Source organism: Ciconia boyciana, chromosome 20 (assembly GCF_034638445.1).
Source record: "Ciconia boyciana chromosome 20, ASM3463844v1, whole genome shotgun sequence".
Lineage (NCBI taxonomy): Eukaryota > Metazoa > Chordata > Aves > Ciconiiformes > Ciconiidae > Ciconia > Ciconia boyciana.
Window position 1 is genome coordinate 628,806 of NC_132953.1, and position 18,027 is coordinate 646,832.

Here is an 18,027-nt window from a genome sequence, read left to right on the forward strand (position 1 = left end):
CAGCCAGGACCTGTTTCCTCCTCTGCGGGCCGGGGAGGCGGGGGACACGGGATGGGGACAAACTCCTGCCTGAGGTGTTTGAAAGGGCACGTAAAACACGCCAGCCAAAAGTGAAGTGAACAGGCCTTTAATACAAGCTTCAACATACAAAATACTGTACAGTATAAAGACAGGACTAGAAAACTAGAGCTTCAAGTAAAAAAAAAAAACTGCTCAAGTTTCTTTTTTTTTAATTGAAAGTACAGAATACAAAAGCACTAAGTATGAAATTAGAGGAGGCTGCAGCTCCCTCGGGGAGACCACGCTCCCCAGGCGCCCGCAACCTCCATAAAAAGACAATTACTACGTTAAACCAGGCGTCCGTCCGAGGAGGCTCTGCCCCGGCCTCTCCTTTGTGCCTGAAGTGTCCCGGCTCGGCTCGGCTCGGCTCAGTGCGTGCGGGCAGCAGCTCGACAGCAGCGGGGCTTCGCTCCTCCCCTAGACTGGCCTTAAACCGCGCAGGCCTGCCTGGGAGCTGCCAGCTCTGGCTTAGGCCCGTCCCAGGGAGTCCCCCGCTGCCGCACAGCTCCTGGGGCGAGGCTGATGCTCAAGTGCTGCATCCTGTGGGAAAGCAAAGGCTCTGCAAAACCTGCCCGAGAGGCCGCTGGACTCCCGGGGGAGTCGCAAAGGGCGAAGCCTCTCTCCGCTCGGGAGCGTCTTACCTTTTATCTCGGCGTGGGCAGCAGCAGAGCCGTTCAGCTGTTGTCCCTCCTTAGGCACACCTAGGAGAGAGCAGAGAGCAATGACCGGGCGGAAAGGCAAGCCCCCGGGGTGGAAAGGCAAGCCCCCGGGTGACTGCGTGGACATGGGGAGCCCCTGCGTGAACAGCAAACACTCGAAGCGATGCAGGCAGCGTGCTGCCTGCTGTGCACGTGCGGTGGTTCCATGTGACAGGCTTTTCCGGCTGGGTTGAACACGTGCCAGCAAGGCTCTGGCTAGCAAACTCAGTTCTCTGCCCTGTTTTTATGATTTATTAGCGAGATCTCTTGGATGTGAAAGCATTAGCTCAGTTTGAGTAGCAGGAAGGTCAGCGAGACCAAACAGCAAGACTGAAATGCCCCTTCCTTTCACTACAAAGGGAATAAACAACTGCAGCTGCGCGTGAAAAATAATGTTTGGATGTGTGGGAACCAGCAGAGCTGTTAAACTATAAGAACATACAGTGATTTCATAAAACTAAATCCCAAATCCAGCTATGCTTGCAGACAATTTTTTTGGGGAAAAAAAAGAAGGCTTAAGGAATAATATAGCATAGAGAAGAGGGGCTATTAACACTGCCTACACTCCAAAGTCCACGGGGACAGTCAAGAACTGCGTTGCATATGACAGGATCCCCGAGTGAAGTGCGGAGACAGTGGACGTACGCAGAGAGCCGTCCCGCACAGCCCGTAACCCCTGTACCTGTTCGACCCCGCATGGCGATCTCGCTCGTCAGCCTCTCAAAGTACTCAGGCAAGTCTGCGTATTCATCTCCGTAGGAAATCACTTTAATCCCTTTGTCCAGCATGTTCTCACGGAGCTTCTTGAACTCATCCACGTCTCCCCTCCGTACGAGCATGAAGTGCTCCAGGTCTGACTTGTGCTTCACAGCCTCTAAAAACAGGGCCTGAAACGTGGTGTCATCAACAGTCCAACCACAGCCCAAGAAGAGGAATGACTTATTTTCATACAGCTTCTGAATCTCTCGCTTTAAAAAGAGGGAAAGACGTTCTTAGTCAAGGCAAGTCTTATCTTCACAAGGCACAAGAGACAGCATCTGCCTCAGCATCTGCCTGAAGAGATGAGACTCTTCAGGAGCGTTATCATTCGATCATCCTCAACACAAACGTGGCGAGGTGTTTTTGCGGGTTAGGGGGCTAGAGAATCCATCCCTCTTCTATTTCACAAAACTAAGGACTCTCCCACCACCCCACGTGATGCCCAGTCTTTAAACTCAGCTAGGTCTATGCCTGCTTAACATAGGGGCCTGCCAGGAGCTCACGTGGGAAGCGGGATATGTATATAGACAACATACGGGACCCCGAAGTACGCCTCGCAGAGAGAAGGCAGGGCTGCCTCACCATGACCTCCGTGTTGCGCAGCACGTTCTGGTACCCGGCCGGGTGGAGCACTATGCCGCTGGGGTTGGTGTAAACGCCGTGGATATGCAGGACGCTAAGTTTCCTCTTCTCTTGCGCCCACTCCAGCACCTGCGCAAAACAAACCCCTCCAGAAACGTTAGCGGGTGCATCACATTAGCTTCCATGGCGCTGTTAAAAACACCGTGCTGGGGAAGCGTTTCAAAGAGGCAGCTTCTTCCTCATGTTCCGTCTTAATCTCCTCAAGAGGTCATGAGTCCATCAGCCTCTACATCATGGCCCACGGCTGCAGCCTACAGCACTTGTTTGGGTCAACACTTCAGCTGAACGGTGAATACAATGGGAAGAGACCGAATCGATACACCAGACTTGGCAGAAAAAGGGGGAAAACTCTATAAATATTATGTCAGCATGTTTCTCAAGCCTACAAAGTTTATTTCTTGGCCCCTCTAGGCTCTGAGAAGATCTGAGGAAGCTCAACAGCTGACCTTCATTTCAGAAAGCCACTTAGGAGGCGCTCAGTTTACTCCTGCAGACCTTAGCTCATTTAAGCTTGTAATAATTAGAATGCTTATTTGTAACACTCTAAGTACTTCCAGCCATGCAGACTAAGAGGTCACGCAGGAAAACTGAAGCACAGAAATGACTCAGAATGGAAAGGGACCAAGCATTGCACAGCGCTACACGCGTTTAACAAGCAAACAGAAGGACAAGATGCTCCCTAACCAGTAAAACCCACGGTGGAAAGATGAGGTGGGCAGGTGGCAAAAGAGCTCGGGGTTTGACAGTGTGATATTCTGCCTGACTGGGGCAGGAGGAGGGAAGCTTGCGTGAAGCTTGCAGCTACAAATCCGAGAGCACGGCAGAAGAAGCCGGAGCCCGCAGAGTGACCCAGCAGGAGCCATCCAGCCATTTCAGACAGAGGACATGCGGCAAGAGGGAAGCCTCGAAGGCTGCAGCCCCAAGAAGGCTCTGTCACAAAAAGCGCTCTGCAGCACGTTCTAAAAATAGAAAGGTCAGCTTTGTGTCTCGCACGGAGTTTCCCCGTGTCGGTTAGAAACGTCAACCCAAGCCTTATGTGGAAGTGAGACTTGCTGTACTTCAGCAAGGCCAAGCCAGAAGTTTCAAGGACAGAGATCAAAGAAATACCAGGCTTAAGGGCTCCTCCTGAGCAATGGATGTCAGCCAGCGAGCACAGCATTTCAGAAACTAGCATTCATCTTCATTCCTCTGCTCACTGCCCCAAAGGGTCAGAGCCTCTGCTTGGAGTTTGTCTAACATAACTTAAATTACTATGAACAGTATGATCCCCTTACGTGGGCGTGAGGGCACATCCCGCAGCCGCCACTGTCCTGTGCTGTCCCAGCTCAGCCCTGACAAAAAATAATCATCATCGTTTACCTTCTTTTCATCAGTCAGGTCAAGAGACTCCAGATGCTTCCCCTGGTGTGCTGCGTACAGTTCCAGCAGGTTATCAAAGTTTGTGGTTAACACAAGTGCTCCGTTTTCCATTAAGTGAAGCACGGACTGAAGCAGCTGCTTCCCAGAATCTTCCATTTTAGATTCCAGGTCATCAAACACCTCGTATAAACAGTCTTTGAAAAAGGTTGAGCGAACATTGCTTGTGCGCTGAGAAGGGGAGACAGATTAAGATCAGAGCCTGGCTTCTTTTAATGCTTCATGCCAAATGACTCGATGAAAAACCACCCGCATATTTCTCGAAGACCTCCGCAAAGCTATAGGTCCTTGCAAGGCAAACACAGAGCACTTACTGCATTGAGGTGGATACTCCCCCCCAGCATACTCCGAGTGAAATACCCAAAAGCTGGTGTCCACGGCAGAGTTACGTCTCAGAAACCCAGCACAGTAACTGCGCTCGCGGTTCCTTGTAGATGGAGGAATCGTTGGAGACGGGGGCATGCTGGAGAACCAAATTTGGCTATTTCCAAAAGCCAAATACTATGCCCAGGGTGGGGTACCGAATATTTACGTACAGCGCTACAAGCACACTCACCGGAGACAGCTTCTGGATAAGGTCGTGGGCAACATGAACCAAGTTCTTGTCTTCATGGAGACACTTTTGAAACCGTTTGCTCTCTTCATCTTCCAGGAGGTCAAAGTCAATAGCAGCATCCAGGAGGGCCTGGATTAACCCCTTCCAAGACTTCAGCGCTGGGACCTGGGGAGCAACTGCTGCACTAATTCCTGTCCCAATCACCAAAACAAGTTCCCGAGGCTTCTTGGTTTTGAGGCTTGGCAACAGCTTCCTGCAAGAGGAGAAAGTAGCACAGCTGGTACCGTCCTAGATGGAAGGATGTCTCGGGTCGTGGAACATGCAGACCGAGGACAAGGGAGGTACCCTCTGCCTACACTTTGAATCAACGTGTCCATTAGGGTCCTCTGATCAACAGAGGATGAGAGGAGCAGCTCAGTATCCCTTAAAGACAGCGCGCAGCCCCACGGATCAACATCACAAATGCCCACAATTACAAGGTACATAATTACCACGTATTTGGCAATCGAGTCCGTTACCAAGACGGTTACTGGGGAAGTCAATACCGCCCCGCAATACTTCTGAAGCAAAGCTAATCCCATTAAAATTTGGAATAAGGGAGGTCTTGTTAATAATAGTGACCTGGAAGCTAGCAGAAAGGCTGGAGACAGTGGAAAAGGTGTGGTGAGCAACACGGAATATGTTATCAATGGCTGTAGAGACACATACATACTCCTTATGTACCGAGACAAAGCACGCATCGGACCTCCGCGCGGGGAGTAAACACAACCGTGACCGCGCCTGCTATAAATAAGGTGCTAAACAGGGGCCTGAAGACAGCAGCCCCATTTATCCCAGCACAAAAGGAAGGAAGTGAAGGCTTCCTCCCAGCTCTGCCCTGGAGAGGACCTTGCCACCTCCCGGCCCCTCTTTGCTGAGAAGACCCCTCAGCGGGCCGTTGCTGTACCAGAAAGCCCTTCCCTGTTACGCTTGCAACGTAAGCGGGATGCTCAAGGCCAATCTTTTGGGAGCCCAGATGATAGGAAGAGTCTCATGAAAGAGCTGCGGGGCTATATTCTCCTTCCTCCTCCTCCCCTCTTCCTTATTTTCCTAGCTTTACACTTGCACAGTGCTTTTAAATTTGACATTTATTATTTATTAAGTAGATGTGCTTCTCCCCGTCATGCCTTGCCTGGTGTCAAGCTGCTCTTCTGAAGCAGGGGATCAGCTCCAGCTTCCCAGAGGATCAAAGCAGCGGCCCAGGGAGGCAGCTCATTTGGAAGGAATTTTTTTTTTATCTGCAAACATGTCATATTTAGGGAGAAGGGGAAAGGAAACCGACACCACACAGATGGAGCTTTGCCTTCCCTCCGCTACTGCCTATGAAAACAGACGAGTTAACCGTTTCCTTGAGGAGGTCTTCACTGTTAGTGGTGATAAATGGGTTTTAGTTTTGGGACTGCAAGCCTCACCTGCAAAGAATAAATCAGTATTCGTGCTAATGAGCTAGTATAAAAACACAGCTAGAAACCTAGGGACTGAAATCCGAACTAATAACAAACACACAAGCCTTAACGTCCTATGCGACAGCTCTGAAAGAGGCATTCTGTTCCCACACTGATAAATACGCTTGTTTCTATCCTGATATCCTGAGCGAGGGAAAAAGAATCTCCCAGCCTCTTTTCTGCTCATTCCACAGTCACTGGACCAACCCTGAGACCAGGGCTCCCTCACAGAAACTATTTTCCAGCCCTCTGTAACTCGTAAATAAATCAGATTAGTGGAAGACAACTCCCTAGAGGGATTAGCTGCTCGTTTGCAGATGGGATGCCTTAATTTCCGAGTCCGTGCTATTGCAGCAGCCACAGTACCAACCCTGGATGGAAAGAAGTGTGGGTATGCCCCAAGTTAGCATCATGCTTGGGTCCCCGCTTGGAGAAGTGTAAGACGACCTAATGATTAGTACAGGGAGCCTCCAGAGTGGAATTATTTAGCCTTTACATGCAGCAAAATCATACTAATTTGAGTAATCGCCCGTCTTCCCGGGAACCACCATCCAACTCAAGTGAAGAAGCACGACCACCGCACCTGACGTGACCCTACGTGCAGACAGGATCTGAGCTAGGGTTAACAGATCCGATCAAAACCACAGAGTACAGTAAAACAAGCTTTCTGTGCAACCATGCATCCTGGCTTAGGGGTTAAAGAAACCCCAGCAACGAAGTACGTTCTGGGTGTTAAGGCCTTTGTTCCACGCACCGCAGGAAAATACTAGTTACAGGGCACGGCTAGAGACAGCGCGCTTTTCTTGGATCAGCAACCGAGACGACTGCTGGGGCTTGGTGCCAAGTGTCATGCTCTTTAAAGAACAATGCAAGGTTACGGAAAAAGCTCTTATGAGAAGAAATTCACTGGAGTATAATTAAATTTACCTGGGCTTTTTTGCAGGTGGCATTCCATCTTCCAACAATGTTTCTTTACCCAGGCTCACCGTAGAAGCCATCCAGTTTCTATAGTAGACAAATCACCACAAGCAAAGTCACTACATATATGCAATATGACGTGGAACAGACCACAGGTTTTTGTCGAGCCAGCTTTTCACGGGCGGATAAATACCGGGTTTGTTATCTTTATGAGATCACCTTCGGGCCGAGAATTGCACTTTTTTTGTTTCTGAACTTTGCCCCGCGGCTCTCATCCACTTCCTTAACTTCCTCTACAACAAAGCTCGATAAAATCGTAGGGCTGTTTTGGACAAAACCAGGTTGCAACTGCCACTGGCAGACCACCGTTTGCCAGACCCTTCATTTCACCCTGGCCGTTCATCTCTGCCCGAGAGCCCATATCTCTGAGATGGCGCTCCCCCTTCCAAGGCGATGCCTGTTAGCGAACCCGCTGCTCTGGAAAACAGCGGGAGGGAAGAAAGACAAAAAGGTTTTTGTTGGCTACAAAAAGCCACCAAGAGCATTTCATTCTCCAGTGATGAGAGAAGGATTATCCAGCCCGCCATACGTCTACAGGCGGTGGGATATGACCTTAAAACCCGCGGAAAGGAAGTTATATGTCTGAGAACTCTTTCAACAGCCCATGACATAAAATACTGCCAGCACACGGTCCTCTCCCACTCTGCTTCTCCAAAATAAGACTATTAAAAGGGAAAGAAAGCAGACAGAACTGTTCACCCTTATCCGTTTTTTTTTTCTTGCCAATTGTAATGAAGAGTCCAGCAAAAATTCTGGTAGGCTTTTGCCAAAAGGAAACCGCTGCACAAGAGCCGCTGGCCCAAAATCACAGGTTTTTTTTACAGGTTTCGCAGCCTCGGTGACATCTCAGCATTTGTCCTACAAATGAGATGCCTGCGATTGCTTCGCCGCAGCAAAGCAGCAGCACTGACAGGTGAGACACTGGGCAACTCTTTGCAGGTGTGAAACCTCAGCTGTGCTGCAAACATTGGCAGGGATCACTTAAGAAATGGTCCCAATATTCTAGATAACCGTCATCTTTCCGTGCTGCAAGATGAAAACAGGGCACAGCGACTCTCACAGACGCTCAGATACAGGATGCTTGCCAGCCTTTCATTTCTGACCACTTCTGAAAACTTCATCATTATCATTACAACAATATATAATAATAATAACAATCATCATCATAATCTAACACCTCAGAGAGCTGGTCTTCACAACCTGCCTCCCGAAACACCACTTAGCATATGCTGCCCATCACCTCAAATAATCCGATTTTTATTTTACTGTAGAGCCCAAATTTTGGATAAAAAGTTTCAAACGCATTTAGCAAGTGAGGAACCAGGCTCCCGCTGACGGCTTGCACCTCCCGGTGTTACACGCTGTGCGCTTGCAGGACCCTGAGCCTCCTCCTCCTCCTCCCTGAGCCTCCTCACACCCTTTTGAATGTTGTACCCTGTGGTTTTTCCAACCCGCCGTCAAGCCTTGATAGCACTTCGACGCTGTTCTGACAATGCACCTCCGCAGACTCATGCCCCCCAATGCCTGCAAGCAGCAGGCCATGGGGTGAACCATTTTGGGGAGTTAAACCGCTGGAACGGTTTAAACTCCAAGGCAGTGACTCTCGGGGAGGCAGGAGGACCCACTGGACACATCATCAGTCAGGCGGTAACATCAAACTCGCCCTGAGTGAATACAGCCAAGCACAGTCAGGATGGAAAACATCAAGGGGGGGAAAACCTCTTTTTTTTTTTTCTTTCCAGTAGGGTAAGATCTCTCAGTTTGGATTAGCTGATTCTTCTGGAAGAATAGGTTGCTTCCAGAAAGCCAGCCAAATTTTAATTAATGGTGCAAAGACACTTTAGACAAGCTAGGGACTAAAGCACGTAACCTTGGTTAACAGGATTATTTAAGAAGGAAGTCTGTGAAAAGCAACACGCTGAACTCCCACTGCTGTCCAGGTCTGCCCTCAACCCCCTCCAAGGCAGCATACCTAACAGCTGAAGGTAAAACCTTCCCCAGTTTCTCCACCAGCTTAGTTTACAGATATAATTTAAGTTTATATTAGCTTTACCTTGCGAATTATCCGCTAAGTCTCAAATATGAAGCCTGTTTATAAACTCCTACCTAGGCCCTCCCCTGTTTGGCTTGTTCACCTGCCTGAGCACTGCTCCCATTTCGCTCCTCCTACACATTCATATTACTTGAAACAGCAGAAACGGAGTCATCCGTTCCATTTTTAAGTGCCTCTAAAGCATTAAGAACATTTCAAAAGTAATTTTGAACTGAGGAAAACCACCTTTTATAATTATAGTTACCAAGAAATGGTTGTCTAATATCATGAACTTCAATCTTCATTTCTATTTAATGCAGACAGAGAAAAAGGAAAAAAAAAAAAAAAAACAACCCATCAGAAATAATATCTAGTCTTCTCCTGTCTCCAAAAAAGTGCTTGTTTCTCTTAAGAACAAGTCGTGGAAATTCAGCCAAGAAATTTAAACCTCCCGGTTTTAGGCCTGGGGAGAAGGTCTGCTTTCCAGGGGGACCGATCACGCCAGCACGGTCGAGGTAACTGAAATTAAATAGCATTACCTCAGAGCGTGGCACCACTGCCGCAGGGAAAAAAGCACCAGGGCCATGCCGTGAACGCAGGTGCCATGAAGGAGAGGGAGCGACGGGCGCTTACAAGATAAGCGTCTCTCCAGTCTTCCTCCTCGAGACGTCGGGAACTTTCCAGCTATTTAGACTACAGGGAGCCGGAGAGAGTGTAAACATCAAACTCTGTGGGTTTTTGGCTCGGCTGCCCCGTTCTCCCGTCACAGCGTTGTCTCTCATCACCTTTATTAATGGCACTATGCTTATAGAGTCCCTGCCTAGGTTTGCGGCGTTCTCCTTCCCCCTCCGCAGCAAAGAAATCAGTTAATTTATCCCAAAGCCCTTGAGGTACAGCTTTCAGCAACGAACAATTATCTTTAAACGATGCCCTAGTCGCCAACACTGAATAAACCTAACCACAATTCCGCATGTAACATAAAGAAGACACATCCCGCTGCGAAAACACCTCAAATACAAAGATGTATCCCAGCTAAAACCAAACGCCTAAACAAAGCACACGCCAAACTAACGCTGACGCTCGCACTTCAGCGTCTATTGACAAAAACCTTGCCATAACTCCACAAAACATGACTACACCGCTCAGTCAACGTCAGACCCCAGCCTGCAGAACCACCCCGGGGAAATTAATGAGACATTTTCTCCACCGACTCGTCACCGAAGGAGACGGGGAAGTCACTGCGGATGCCCTTTGACCGTCTCCACACTCAGCGGCTAATACACCTGCACGCTAGACCTGAACGTTTAAAGTGTAAGGAAAGTAAAAATTGCATGCTTCCAGCCCAATGCTGGAAGAGGGGCTCCTCAGGAACAGCCCCCTCAAATTATATAAAGAAGCAAGTACCAACTCATTGCTCACCAATTATTTTTAGCTCCTCTGAGTGCTGAGAAGAACCACCACCAGCGCGGGCGTAATTCAGATCTCCTTTTTAAATTAAGTCGCTTTAAGATGTTGGGATAAGACAAACGTTACGTTACAGTTTAAAACCTGTTCTGTTTCAACTAAAAGAATCCGAAAAGATGTTAATGAGTCATGCCTGGCCAATTCCCAAGCTGTGTCCCTCCACGTGGGAGCTGCAATTGGAGCAGGCCCGCACGGTTCATCAAAACCGTCCCAGAAAGGGACAGGCTTCAGACATAACGGGGATGGGCGGCGCAAGGAAAACAAGCCCTGCTACTATCCATGCCGACGTCCCAAACACAAGATTCAGCCTCCTTGGGTGCGAGTTCAACTACATCAGAGGTTTTTATTTAACGCTGTGATTCTCCATGTGCTTCAGGCTCCCGCCGGCTTCATGAAAAATGAGAGGGAGTGACACAGCGAAGCCTGGAAGAGGTCTGTATCCCAACACACTCACACAGGAGCCCGCACTGTCTGACAGGCGCCAGGCCAACGCGTGCAGATGTAGGCTTGCTTCGGTCTGCCCTATTTAAGCCCCAGCAGACGAGGCTGCAGGACGGCCCTCAAGCAGGCGATTCTGCACTCAGGGCTGGCTTCCAAGAGTGTTTCTGGAAAGCCAACCGGGCCGGATATGCTGTCAGGGGTGGGGGTTTCACACCTTCAGGGATGCCCGGCGCCTCGAGGCCTTACCTTTCCTCTCCGCTGCGCCCCCTCCTCGCCCCCTCTCACACTAAACCTGAGGGAAAAGCAAGAACACGGTATTTCAGCAGGCAGGGAGGAGGCCGAAGCTCCTTCTCGGGGATGAAAACGTTCAAGAAAACATGTTTTCAAGAGGACGACGGCGCGGGGGGGGGGGACGACTCACAGAGCGGCACCGCTGAGGTGAGGCTGGGCCCCAGCGCTCCCCGCCGCTACGAGGCGGCCGCCCCCCGGCCCCCTCGCTCCCCGCCGGCCCCCTCGGGCTCAGCCCGGCCTCCCTCACTCCCCCGGGCACCCCACAGCCCCCTCCGGGGGACGGAGCGCCCGCCGTTCCCCGCCATCGCGGCGGCCCTCGGGGCTCCCCTCATGGCGGCGGCCGCTTCCCCGCAGCGCGCGCGGCCCCGCCGTCACCATGGCAACGGCGCCCCCCCGCCCCGCACGCACCTGGCGCCGCGCGCCCGGCCCCATGAGGAGACGCCCGGCCGCCGCGCCCCGCGCAGGCGCCTCGCGCCCCGCCCCGCCCCCGCGGCACCACGGGAAGTGATTGGCCCGCCCCCTTCCGCCCCGCCCTCTCATTGGCTCGTAGCGGAAGAGGCGGGACTATCGCCTTTCTGCCGGGGGAGAAGAGGCGCTTGCGCGAGAGTTCACCTGAGTTCTCGCGATTCTTCGCGGAGGTATAAAAGACGGCGGGCGCATGCGCCTGGTAGTCGCGGCTTGTGAGCGGCAGAGGACGTTTGTGCGGCTTCCTCTTAGGTCGCGGTGTGAGAGGCTGGGGGCTCGGCGCTCTCTGTTTGAAGGGGCTGTTGTAGGCTTGTGAGTGTGACTGTGCCCGTGCCCTCTTACCCCTCAGGGGCCTTCCTGCCTCGAGTTCTTTCCTCGAGCTGCCTCTCTGCTTGGGTTTGTGTCTGTGCAACGGTGTCTCCAGCCCTGTGAGGTAGCAAGAGCAGCGCTTGGCCTCTGCTGGCCGCTGTAATTCTGTGCAAAGGAGTTTGGGTGTCTTCAGAGCTTTTCACAAGAAGAGAGGCTGTTCTCTGCCTTTCAGGGTAGCTGTGCATCGCTTTGTCTTGGTGCCATAAATAAAGTGTGTTGATGGTGGGTGTATTTAGAGACACAAGTAACCTTATTTTATCACCTGAACGCCTTTCCGGGGGCTGACGTTGACCCTGCCTCGCGCTCGCCCTATCCTCAACCCATTTCCTAATACTTTCCGCAGGCAATCGAGTAAGCTGCAGGCTTCCCCGTGGTGACCGGCCTGGTGGCACCGTAGCCGAAACAAGCTCCTACCGCCGGCGGATTTCAACGTGGTGCTGCTGCTTGGTGGGTCAAGGCATGTTGTGAACCCAGCTGCGCTTGCTGAACGGCTCTGTTCCCTTTAATAGTGGTTATATTATAGCTAAGGCGGGGGCGGAGGTCAGTCCAGTGGGGTATTGCCCCTCGGGGACTCGGGTTTGCGGGGTACGGTCTGGCAGCTCGGGGGGTTGCTGGTGGGGCTGACTCACACAGGTGGGTGACTCACCCTCCTTTGGGGCATGTCCTGGGGTGGGGAGTTGATTTTTGGGGTGGTGGCAACAGCAAAGTCATCAGTCCCCGGGTTGGGAGAGGGGAACGGATTAATTAAGGGAGGCGGTTGAGCGAAATGGGTCAGAACGGGACGAGCGGTGCCTGACCCCGGCTGGCAGGTGCCGGGGGGTCCCCGTGGTGCTCAGCGCTGCTCAATCTTGGGCTTTTTCCTTGGTGATTCAGCCACGGAGGGGCCGGCCGGTGGCTCCTGCTTGGTCCCTGGAGGAGAGGAAGGCAGCCGGGGTGATGGTGGCAGGGCTGTGGGGGGAGCTCGGTGCCTCTTGGGGGATTCATTACCTTTCTGGGTGCGGGCCGCCTTCATGCGCCCCATGTTCCTCTTGCTCGCTGCCCCGTGCTCCACGATGGGCCGGGGGTAGTGGGTGCCCACCAGGCAGCCTGCCCGCTCCTGCACGGCCCGCGGAGCCTTCCAGGGCTCGTAGATGTACTCGGCGGGGAAATCCTTGAGGACGGGGAGGTATTTTCTACGGCGAGGGGTCAAAGCCACCAGGGAGGCCACACCCCCCCCCCCCAGTGGCTTTGGGTTTCACGCCTACCGAATGTACGCCCCGTCCCGGTCCGTCTTCTTGCCAAAGGCGATGGGTGAGTAGACGTGGAAATATCGGTGGAAGAAGGCGCTGCCCGACAGCCACAGCCAGTTGCCAGCGTTGAGGGACCAGTCGGCGTCCAGCAGGAGCTCCTCAAAGACCTGCGGGACACTGCGGTGGCATGGGGACAGGGTCCCCAAGAGCCTGGCAGGTGCCAGTGGGTGTTGGGGGAGATCTCCTGACCTTCAGCCCTTCTTCCCAGGAGACCCAGAGATCCCCGCGAGTGAGGAAGCAGGCAACGGCGTGCCGAGCAAGGTGGTGGATCCAGCCCTCGGTGCGCAGCTGGGTCATGATGGCATCGATGAAGGGGTAGCCTGTCCGGCCCTGGCATGGGACGTTGGGGTTAGACGGGGCAGGGAGACATTTTTGGGAGGGGTGGAGGACTCAGGGCTTATCCCTGAGGGAAATACCTCCCTCCAGGCGCAGAGGTGCTGGGGGTTGTTGTCCCAGTCGACCTGCAGGCAGACGGGGTTGCCGACCATCCGATCGAAATTGGGGATGCCGGCACCGGCGGTGTAGAAAAACTCCCTCCAGAGGAGCTGCCCGTGCAAGGAGACGGGGGGCCGGGAGTGCTCCCGCTGCCAGCGAAGGCAGGATCAGCCCCTCCGGCTGGGCTGGCCCCCATCTTCTCCAGCCCCCGCCCTTCTGCAGGGTTCCTCTAGCTCACCCTCTTCCCCCCACCCCAAAAATGTCACCTCACCCCCTGGTAGACCTCATCCAGCCGCCACCAGAAGGTGCGGACCGAGAGGCAGCCGAATTTGAGGTAGGGGCTGAGGACGGTGGTGCTGGGGCTCAGCGAGTTGGGCTCCGTCTCGGGCTTCTTGAAGCCGCACACCCAGGCCTGGATGGGGGAGACACGCCGAGGTCATGTTTTAGGATGGGTGGAGGCGAAGCAGCCCCAAGATCAGGGTGATGGGCGCCAAGCACTGACCGTCCTTTCCATGACCGCGTCGAGCCGGGCGAGCGCTGCTGTCTCCCCGCCGGGGTAGAGGTGAGGACCCACCTCGGTGGGATCCTGGCCCAGCTCCTCCAAGGTGGGGACCCCGTAGTTGGCGTCATGGCTGACCTGGCACGGGGTGCGGCAGCCTGGGGCGCCGTGTACGGTAGGGGTGTGACAGCCATCACTCCGCTCCAGGGTGAACAGTGAGGGAGATGCTGACTCAGCTTCGTGCTCTACCCCCCCAGGTCTACTCCATGCTCACCCCGGAGATGCTCTCGTGTGAGTGCCGGGGCCGGCTTCTCCGGTGGTCCGAGGGATGCCAGGAGGCTCTGCAGGCGCTTGTAGGTCAGGGGGGCTTTGCCGTCGTTCAAGGCGAGGACTCTGGGGTGGGAGAGGGAGGGACATGCACGGCACCGGGGCTGGATCCCCTGTACCCCGCGGGACGGCGCCAGGCACCCACCTCTCGGTGTCGTAGAGGGTGTGGGACACCTCCCGGATCACCTCCACGCCGTGTCGGGCTGCCAGCTCGGCCACAGCGGCATCGCGCCGTTGGGCGGGGGGTTCGGTGTCCACCTCGAATGTCAACCGCGTCGTCCCCCAGGCATGGAAGAGACGGGGGAACACCTCCTCCGGGCAGCCCCGCACCACAAACAGCCTGCCGGGGAGCCGGGTGGGCACGAAGCCCCTCAAGACCCGCCCCCCCCCCCCCCCCCAAATCCCCTCGGGACAGCACTGGGACTCACCTGGAGCCCATTTCCCGCAGGCTCCCATCCAAGTCCCGCAGGGCGTCGAGGAGGAACCGCTGGGCATTGGCACCTGCCTGGCTGCTGGAGGGGTCGAGGATGAAGAGGGGATGAAGTCGATGGCAATTGGTGGCCGCTGCCAGCAGCGCTGGGTTGTCGTGCAGCCGGAGACCTTTCCGAAACCAGTGGATAGAGCTGTGCTGCATGGTGGGGGGTTCTGGGGGGATGCGACCTGGGAAAGGAGAGATGGGGGTGGATTTTAGGGGGGAAAAAGCACCTCGTTTGGTAAATTTAACTCATAAAATAAGCGGGAGTGACAGAGATGGACCTATTTGTGTCTGGTTATAAAACCAGGGAGGGAAACGGGTCCGGGCTTGCTGACGAGGGCTGGGCGTGGTGACACCCGGCTGGCGACGGCATTTGGCCGGTGGCGGATGTGGGAGGGAGGCCCAGGGAGGGCTGGCTTCCAGGCCCCTGAGGGATCGCGGCCGACTTCCCCTGCCTGCGCTTCCGCATGCACAGGTGGAGCCCGGACCTGCCAGCAACCGGGGGGGGGGTCTTGAGGGACGGGGCAGCTCCTCCAGTCTGTCCCTGGGGAAGCTGGTGGGTGCCCCCCATTCTCCCCTCCACCCCAGGGCTGCTCTGTCAGGAACCGCTCCCGGATGGCGAAGCTGTAAGGATGAATCTGCCTCGCCATTCACTGTGGATCCCAGTAGGCTCCAGAGTGAACGTGCCGCATCCTACTTCTTTCCCAGCTAGGCGATGCCAGAAGATCTTCCTCCTCACTAAACCCAGGGACTGATGCATCCCCCTTCCCTGCTCTGGTGCCCGACTCCTGCATCCCGGGTAGGCATCCCCCAGATTTCCCCCTCGCCCTTTACCATCCATGCTTGTCGTTCAAGCCACGCTTGAGCTTTTATGCTATTACTAAGCGGTGGCTCGCTTGGGGAGTGTGGTTTCCGTGGGTGTGCCGGGGTCTTGCCGGCATTTGCTGCAGTCTTGTGCTGTTTTTGGGGTAGGGGAAAGGCTTCAGCGTGACTTGGGGTGTTTTATTTTGGAAGGGGTGATGCAAGTAGTGGAAAACAGCAGCCGTGTGTGCTCCTGGGGCTCGTTTCACCCGTTGCTGCTCCCGGGTACCCACAGGGAGGGTCTCGGCACCCCAAACCGTGCTGGAAGCGTGACGCCGAAGGCGTGGGCATGGCGTGAGCTGGCAAGGGATGGGGCAGGGATGTCGGGGCAGGCATCACCGAGAATGCACAGAGCTGGGCATCACCCAAGCCATCTTTGGTTTGTCAGCAGCCGGTCGATCCCCGGTGATCCCCGCTTCTCCCCTCCTCAGGATCCTTTCCCCGCCACCGGGAATGAGGGTGTCTCCTGCCTGCTGGCTCTCGGCCTCGCTCGCTGCAGGTGTGTATCTCTGGCAGAGAGAGCTGGTACCAGGCAGGGAAAGTGCAGGCAGGCAGGAGAGCTGCTCGAGCCGCAGCTTCCAGCCCTGCTTCAGGTCGAAACGCTCTTTCCCTGCAAATTTTGGGGAGGCGGATGCGGAAAACTCTGCCAGGGTGATTTTGGGGCTGTAGGCAAGCACCCCAGAGCTGCGTGTCCCTGGAGTAAACCCCACTGAGCTCCTGGGGCTGGGACCTGCCACAGGGTGGTTCCTGCTCTCCTAATTTCTTTTTTTTAATCCCTTTTTCCTGCTGGCAGGAGAGGTTTCATGCTGGCGATTGGCGGCTGAGCAACACGCTGCCCGCTATGGCCGGTGAGTCTGGGCTCGGTGCGGGGCAGGGGTGAACCCTCCGGCTCTGTCCCCTCCATCACCGGCGTCCCCTCCCCGCCAAAACACGAAGGGTGCCCACAGGCTGCTCGCTGTGATGTGATAGCATCCGGGTGTCGGTGATAGCTGAGGTTTTAGGGGCTGGGGTCGTTTTTTGGGGGTCAGGGTGAGATCCTACCTGGCGGTTTCCATCTGGAGGTGTCCTGCTGAGCTGGTGATGCCACACAAGCCCCTTGGGAAGCCCGGGGGGGTGCTGAGCCCCCCCCCAAGCCTCACCATGGTCCCTCCACTCCGCAGGCTGGTTTAGGCGGCTCCTGCACAAGCCGAAGCCTAGCTTGGTGGAGAGCAGCCTCAACACCGGCCACTCTGCTTCATCCTCACCTTCCTCATCCTCTGCCAAGAGCTCCGACTCCTCTCCTGGCATGACCCTGACCAGGTCCGTCCGCCCGTCACCCATCTCGATGTCGGACATCAACGCCTCGGGCAGTGCCCGGTGGGCCAAGAGCTACGACGTCTGCATCTGCCACAGCGAGGCGGACCTGGAGCTGGTGGAGGAGCTGGTGTCCTACCTGGAGGGTCAACCTGAAAGCTTCCGGTGCTTCCTCCAGCTGCGGGACGCAGCGCCGGGAAGCGCGGTGGTGACGGAACTGTGCGACGCCGTGCAGAACAGCCACTGCTGGGTCATGCTTATCACCCCCGGCTTCCTCCAGGACCCTTGGTGCAAGTACCAGATGCACCAGGCGTTGGCCGAAGCTCCGATGGCCAATGGGCGCACCATCCCGGTGTTGAAGGATGTGGATCGGAAGGATTATCCCAGGGAGCTGCGAAACCTCTACTACATCTACATGGCGCTGAAGGAGAACAGCTTCAAGCAGATCAGAGACACCATCATGCGCTGTGAGTACACCGTGGGATGCCGGCATGGGTTGACGCGGTGGGATGCTGGTGAAACGTCACTCCGGTGGGGTTGAGACCATGGGAAGGGACCGGATTCTGTAAATTTATTTAAATAGTTGATTTTCAGATGAATCGGTTGCTAATGGGGCTTCTCCGCAGACCTCCAGGAGCTGTGCCGGAGCTCCTCGAGCAGGATGGAATAGTGCCGAGAGCAGGCAGAGATGTCCCCGCGGGTGTTTTGGAGCTGCCACCGCCGGATCTGGATGCGGCCATGTCCCGACAGACCTCGGGGACGAAGCCCAGCGGCTCACACTGCACCTGGGAACCGAAGATGGGGAGGTCCCTGCACCCGTGGGGGGACAGCGGTGTGGAGCCGGTGATGCTACCACCATCCTGGTGGCCAAAACCCCCTCGGTGGGGACGGGGACGTCCTCCAGCAGGTCCCCGCTGCTCATGATGCAAACACTAAGCTCTGACGTCGGGTGGGTCCGCGGAGTCTTCAGAGCTTCTTATGGCGGCGTACAGGCCGGGTGAGGACCAGTCCTGGGGGGCTCGGACCCCCAGTAAGCTTACATGGTGCCTGCCCCGCTGGGCTGCGGGCAGGAAAAGGAGAGGCACTCTTGGGACTATGAAAATACAAAAGTTTTAAAATTTTTTTTTTAAAAAAAATCCCCTGGCTTGTGGGTTTCTGTGGTCTGAGTGGGTCTGGAAGGAGCCCTGGGGGTA

General features: G+C 54.9%; 3 protein-coding genes across 22 annotated transcripts; 1 reads left to right on the forward strand and 2 right to left on the reverse strand.

The window, feature by feature from the left end:
- Window positions 1-213: 213 nt before the first annotated feature.
- On the reverse strand, window positions 214-11,305 carry FAM118B (family with sequence similarity 118 member B). 4 transcript variants are annotated; one of them, XM_072884781.1, is made up of 9 exons: window positions 11,230-11,305; window positions 10,777-10,822; window positions 6,543-6,620; window positions 4,132-4,384; window positions 3,519-3,746; window positions 2,100-2,228; window positions 1,441-1,726; window positions 702-761; window positions 214-600 (listed from the first exon to the last, which is right to left on the reverse strand). In XM_072884781.1, exons 3-9 carry the CDS (start codon window positions 6,611-6,613, stop codon window positions 587-589), a joined length of 1,041 nt encoding a protein of 346 aa, XP_072740882.1. In that variant the 5' UTR covers window positions 6,614-6,620; window positions 10,777-10,822; window positions 11,230-11,305; the 3' UTR covers window positions 214-586. The 4 variants fall into 4 exon arrangements, with proteins under 4 accessions (XP_072740882.1, XP_072740884.1, XP_072740881.1 ...); XM_072884783.1 differs by lacking the exon at window positions 11,230-11,305 and adding an exon at window positions 10,045-10,127 and having other exon boundaries at window positions 10,777-10,825; XM_072884780.1 differs by lacking the exons at window positions 10,777-10,822; window positions 11,230-11,305 and adding an exon at window positions 9,165-9,976.
- TIRAP (TIR domain containing adaptor protein) lies at window positions 10,424-17,932 on the forward strand. 17 transcript variants are annotated; one of them, XM_072884786.1, is made up of 6 exons: window positions 10,424-10,521; window positions 11,999-12,102; window positions 15,389-15,479; window positions 15,933-16,040; window positions 16,702-17,301; window positions 17,461-17,932. In XM_072884786.1, the coding sequence occupies exons 1-6, from the start codon at window positions 10,488-10,490 to the stop codon at window positions 17,502-17,504; spliced, it is 981 nt and encodes a 326-aa protein (XP_072740887.1). In that variant the 5' UTR covers window positions 10,424-10,487; the 3' UTR covers window positions 17,505-17,932. The 17 variants fall into 17 exon arrangements, with proteins under 17 accessions (XP_072740887.1, XP_072740888.1, XP_072740899.1 ...); XM_072884798.1 differs by lacking the exon at window positions 10,424-10,521 and adding an exon at window positions 11,499-11,598 and having other exon boundaries at window positions 15,973-16,040; XM_072884791.1 differs by lacking the exons at window positions 10,424-10,521; window positions 15,933-16,040 and adding exons at window positions 11,499-11,598; window positions 16,335-16,389.
- On the reverse strand, window positions 11,872-14,874 carry LOC140661925 (cryptochrome-2-like). The gene is made up of 10 exons (XM_072884802.1): window positions 14,634-14,874; window positions 14,351-14,545; window positions 14,153-14,271; window positions 13,882-14,036; window positions 13,651-13,791; window positions 13,361-13,528; window positions 13,134-13,274; window positions 12,900-13,051; window positions 12,643-12,827; window positions 11,872-12,564 (listed from the first exon to the last, which is right to left on the reverse strand). Exons 1-10 carry the CDS (start codon window positions 14,837-14,839, stop codon window positions 12,488-12,490), a joined length of 1,539 nt encoding a protein of 512 aa, XP_072740903.1. The 5' UTR covers window positions 14,840-14,874; the 3' UTR covers window positions 11,872-12,487.
- Window positions 17,933-18,027: the final 95 nt, after the last annotated feature.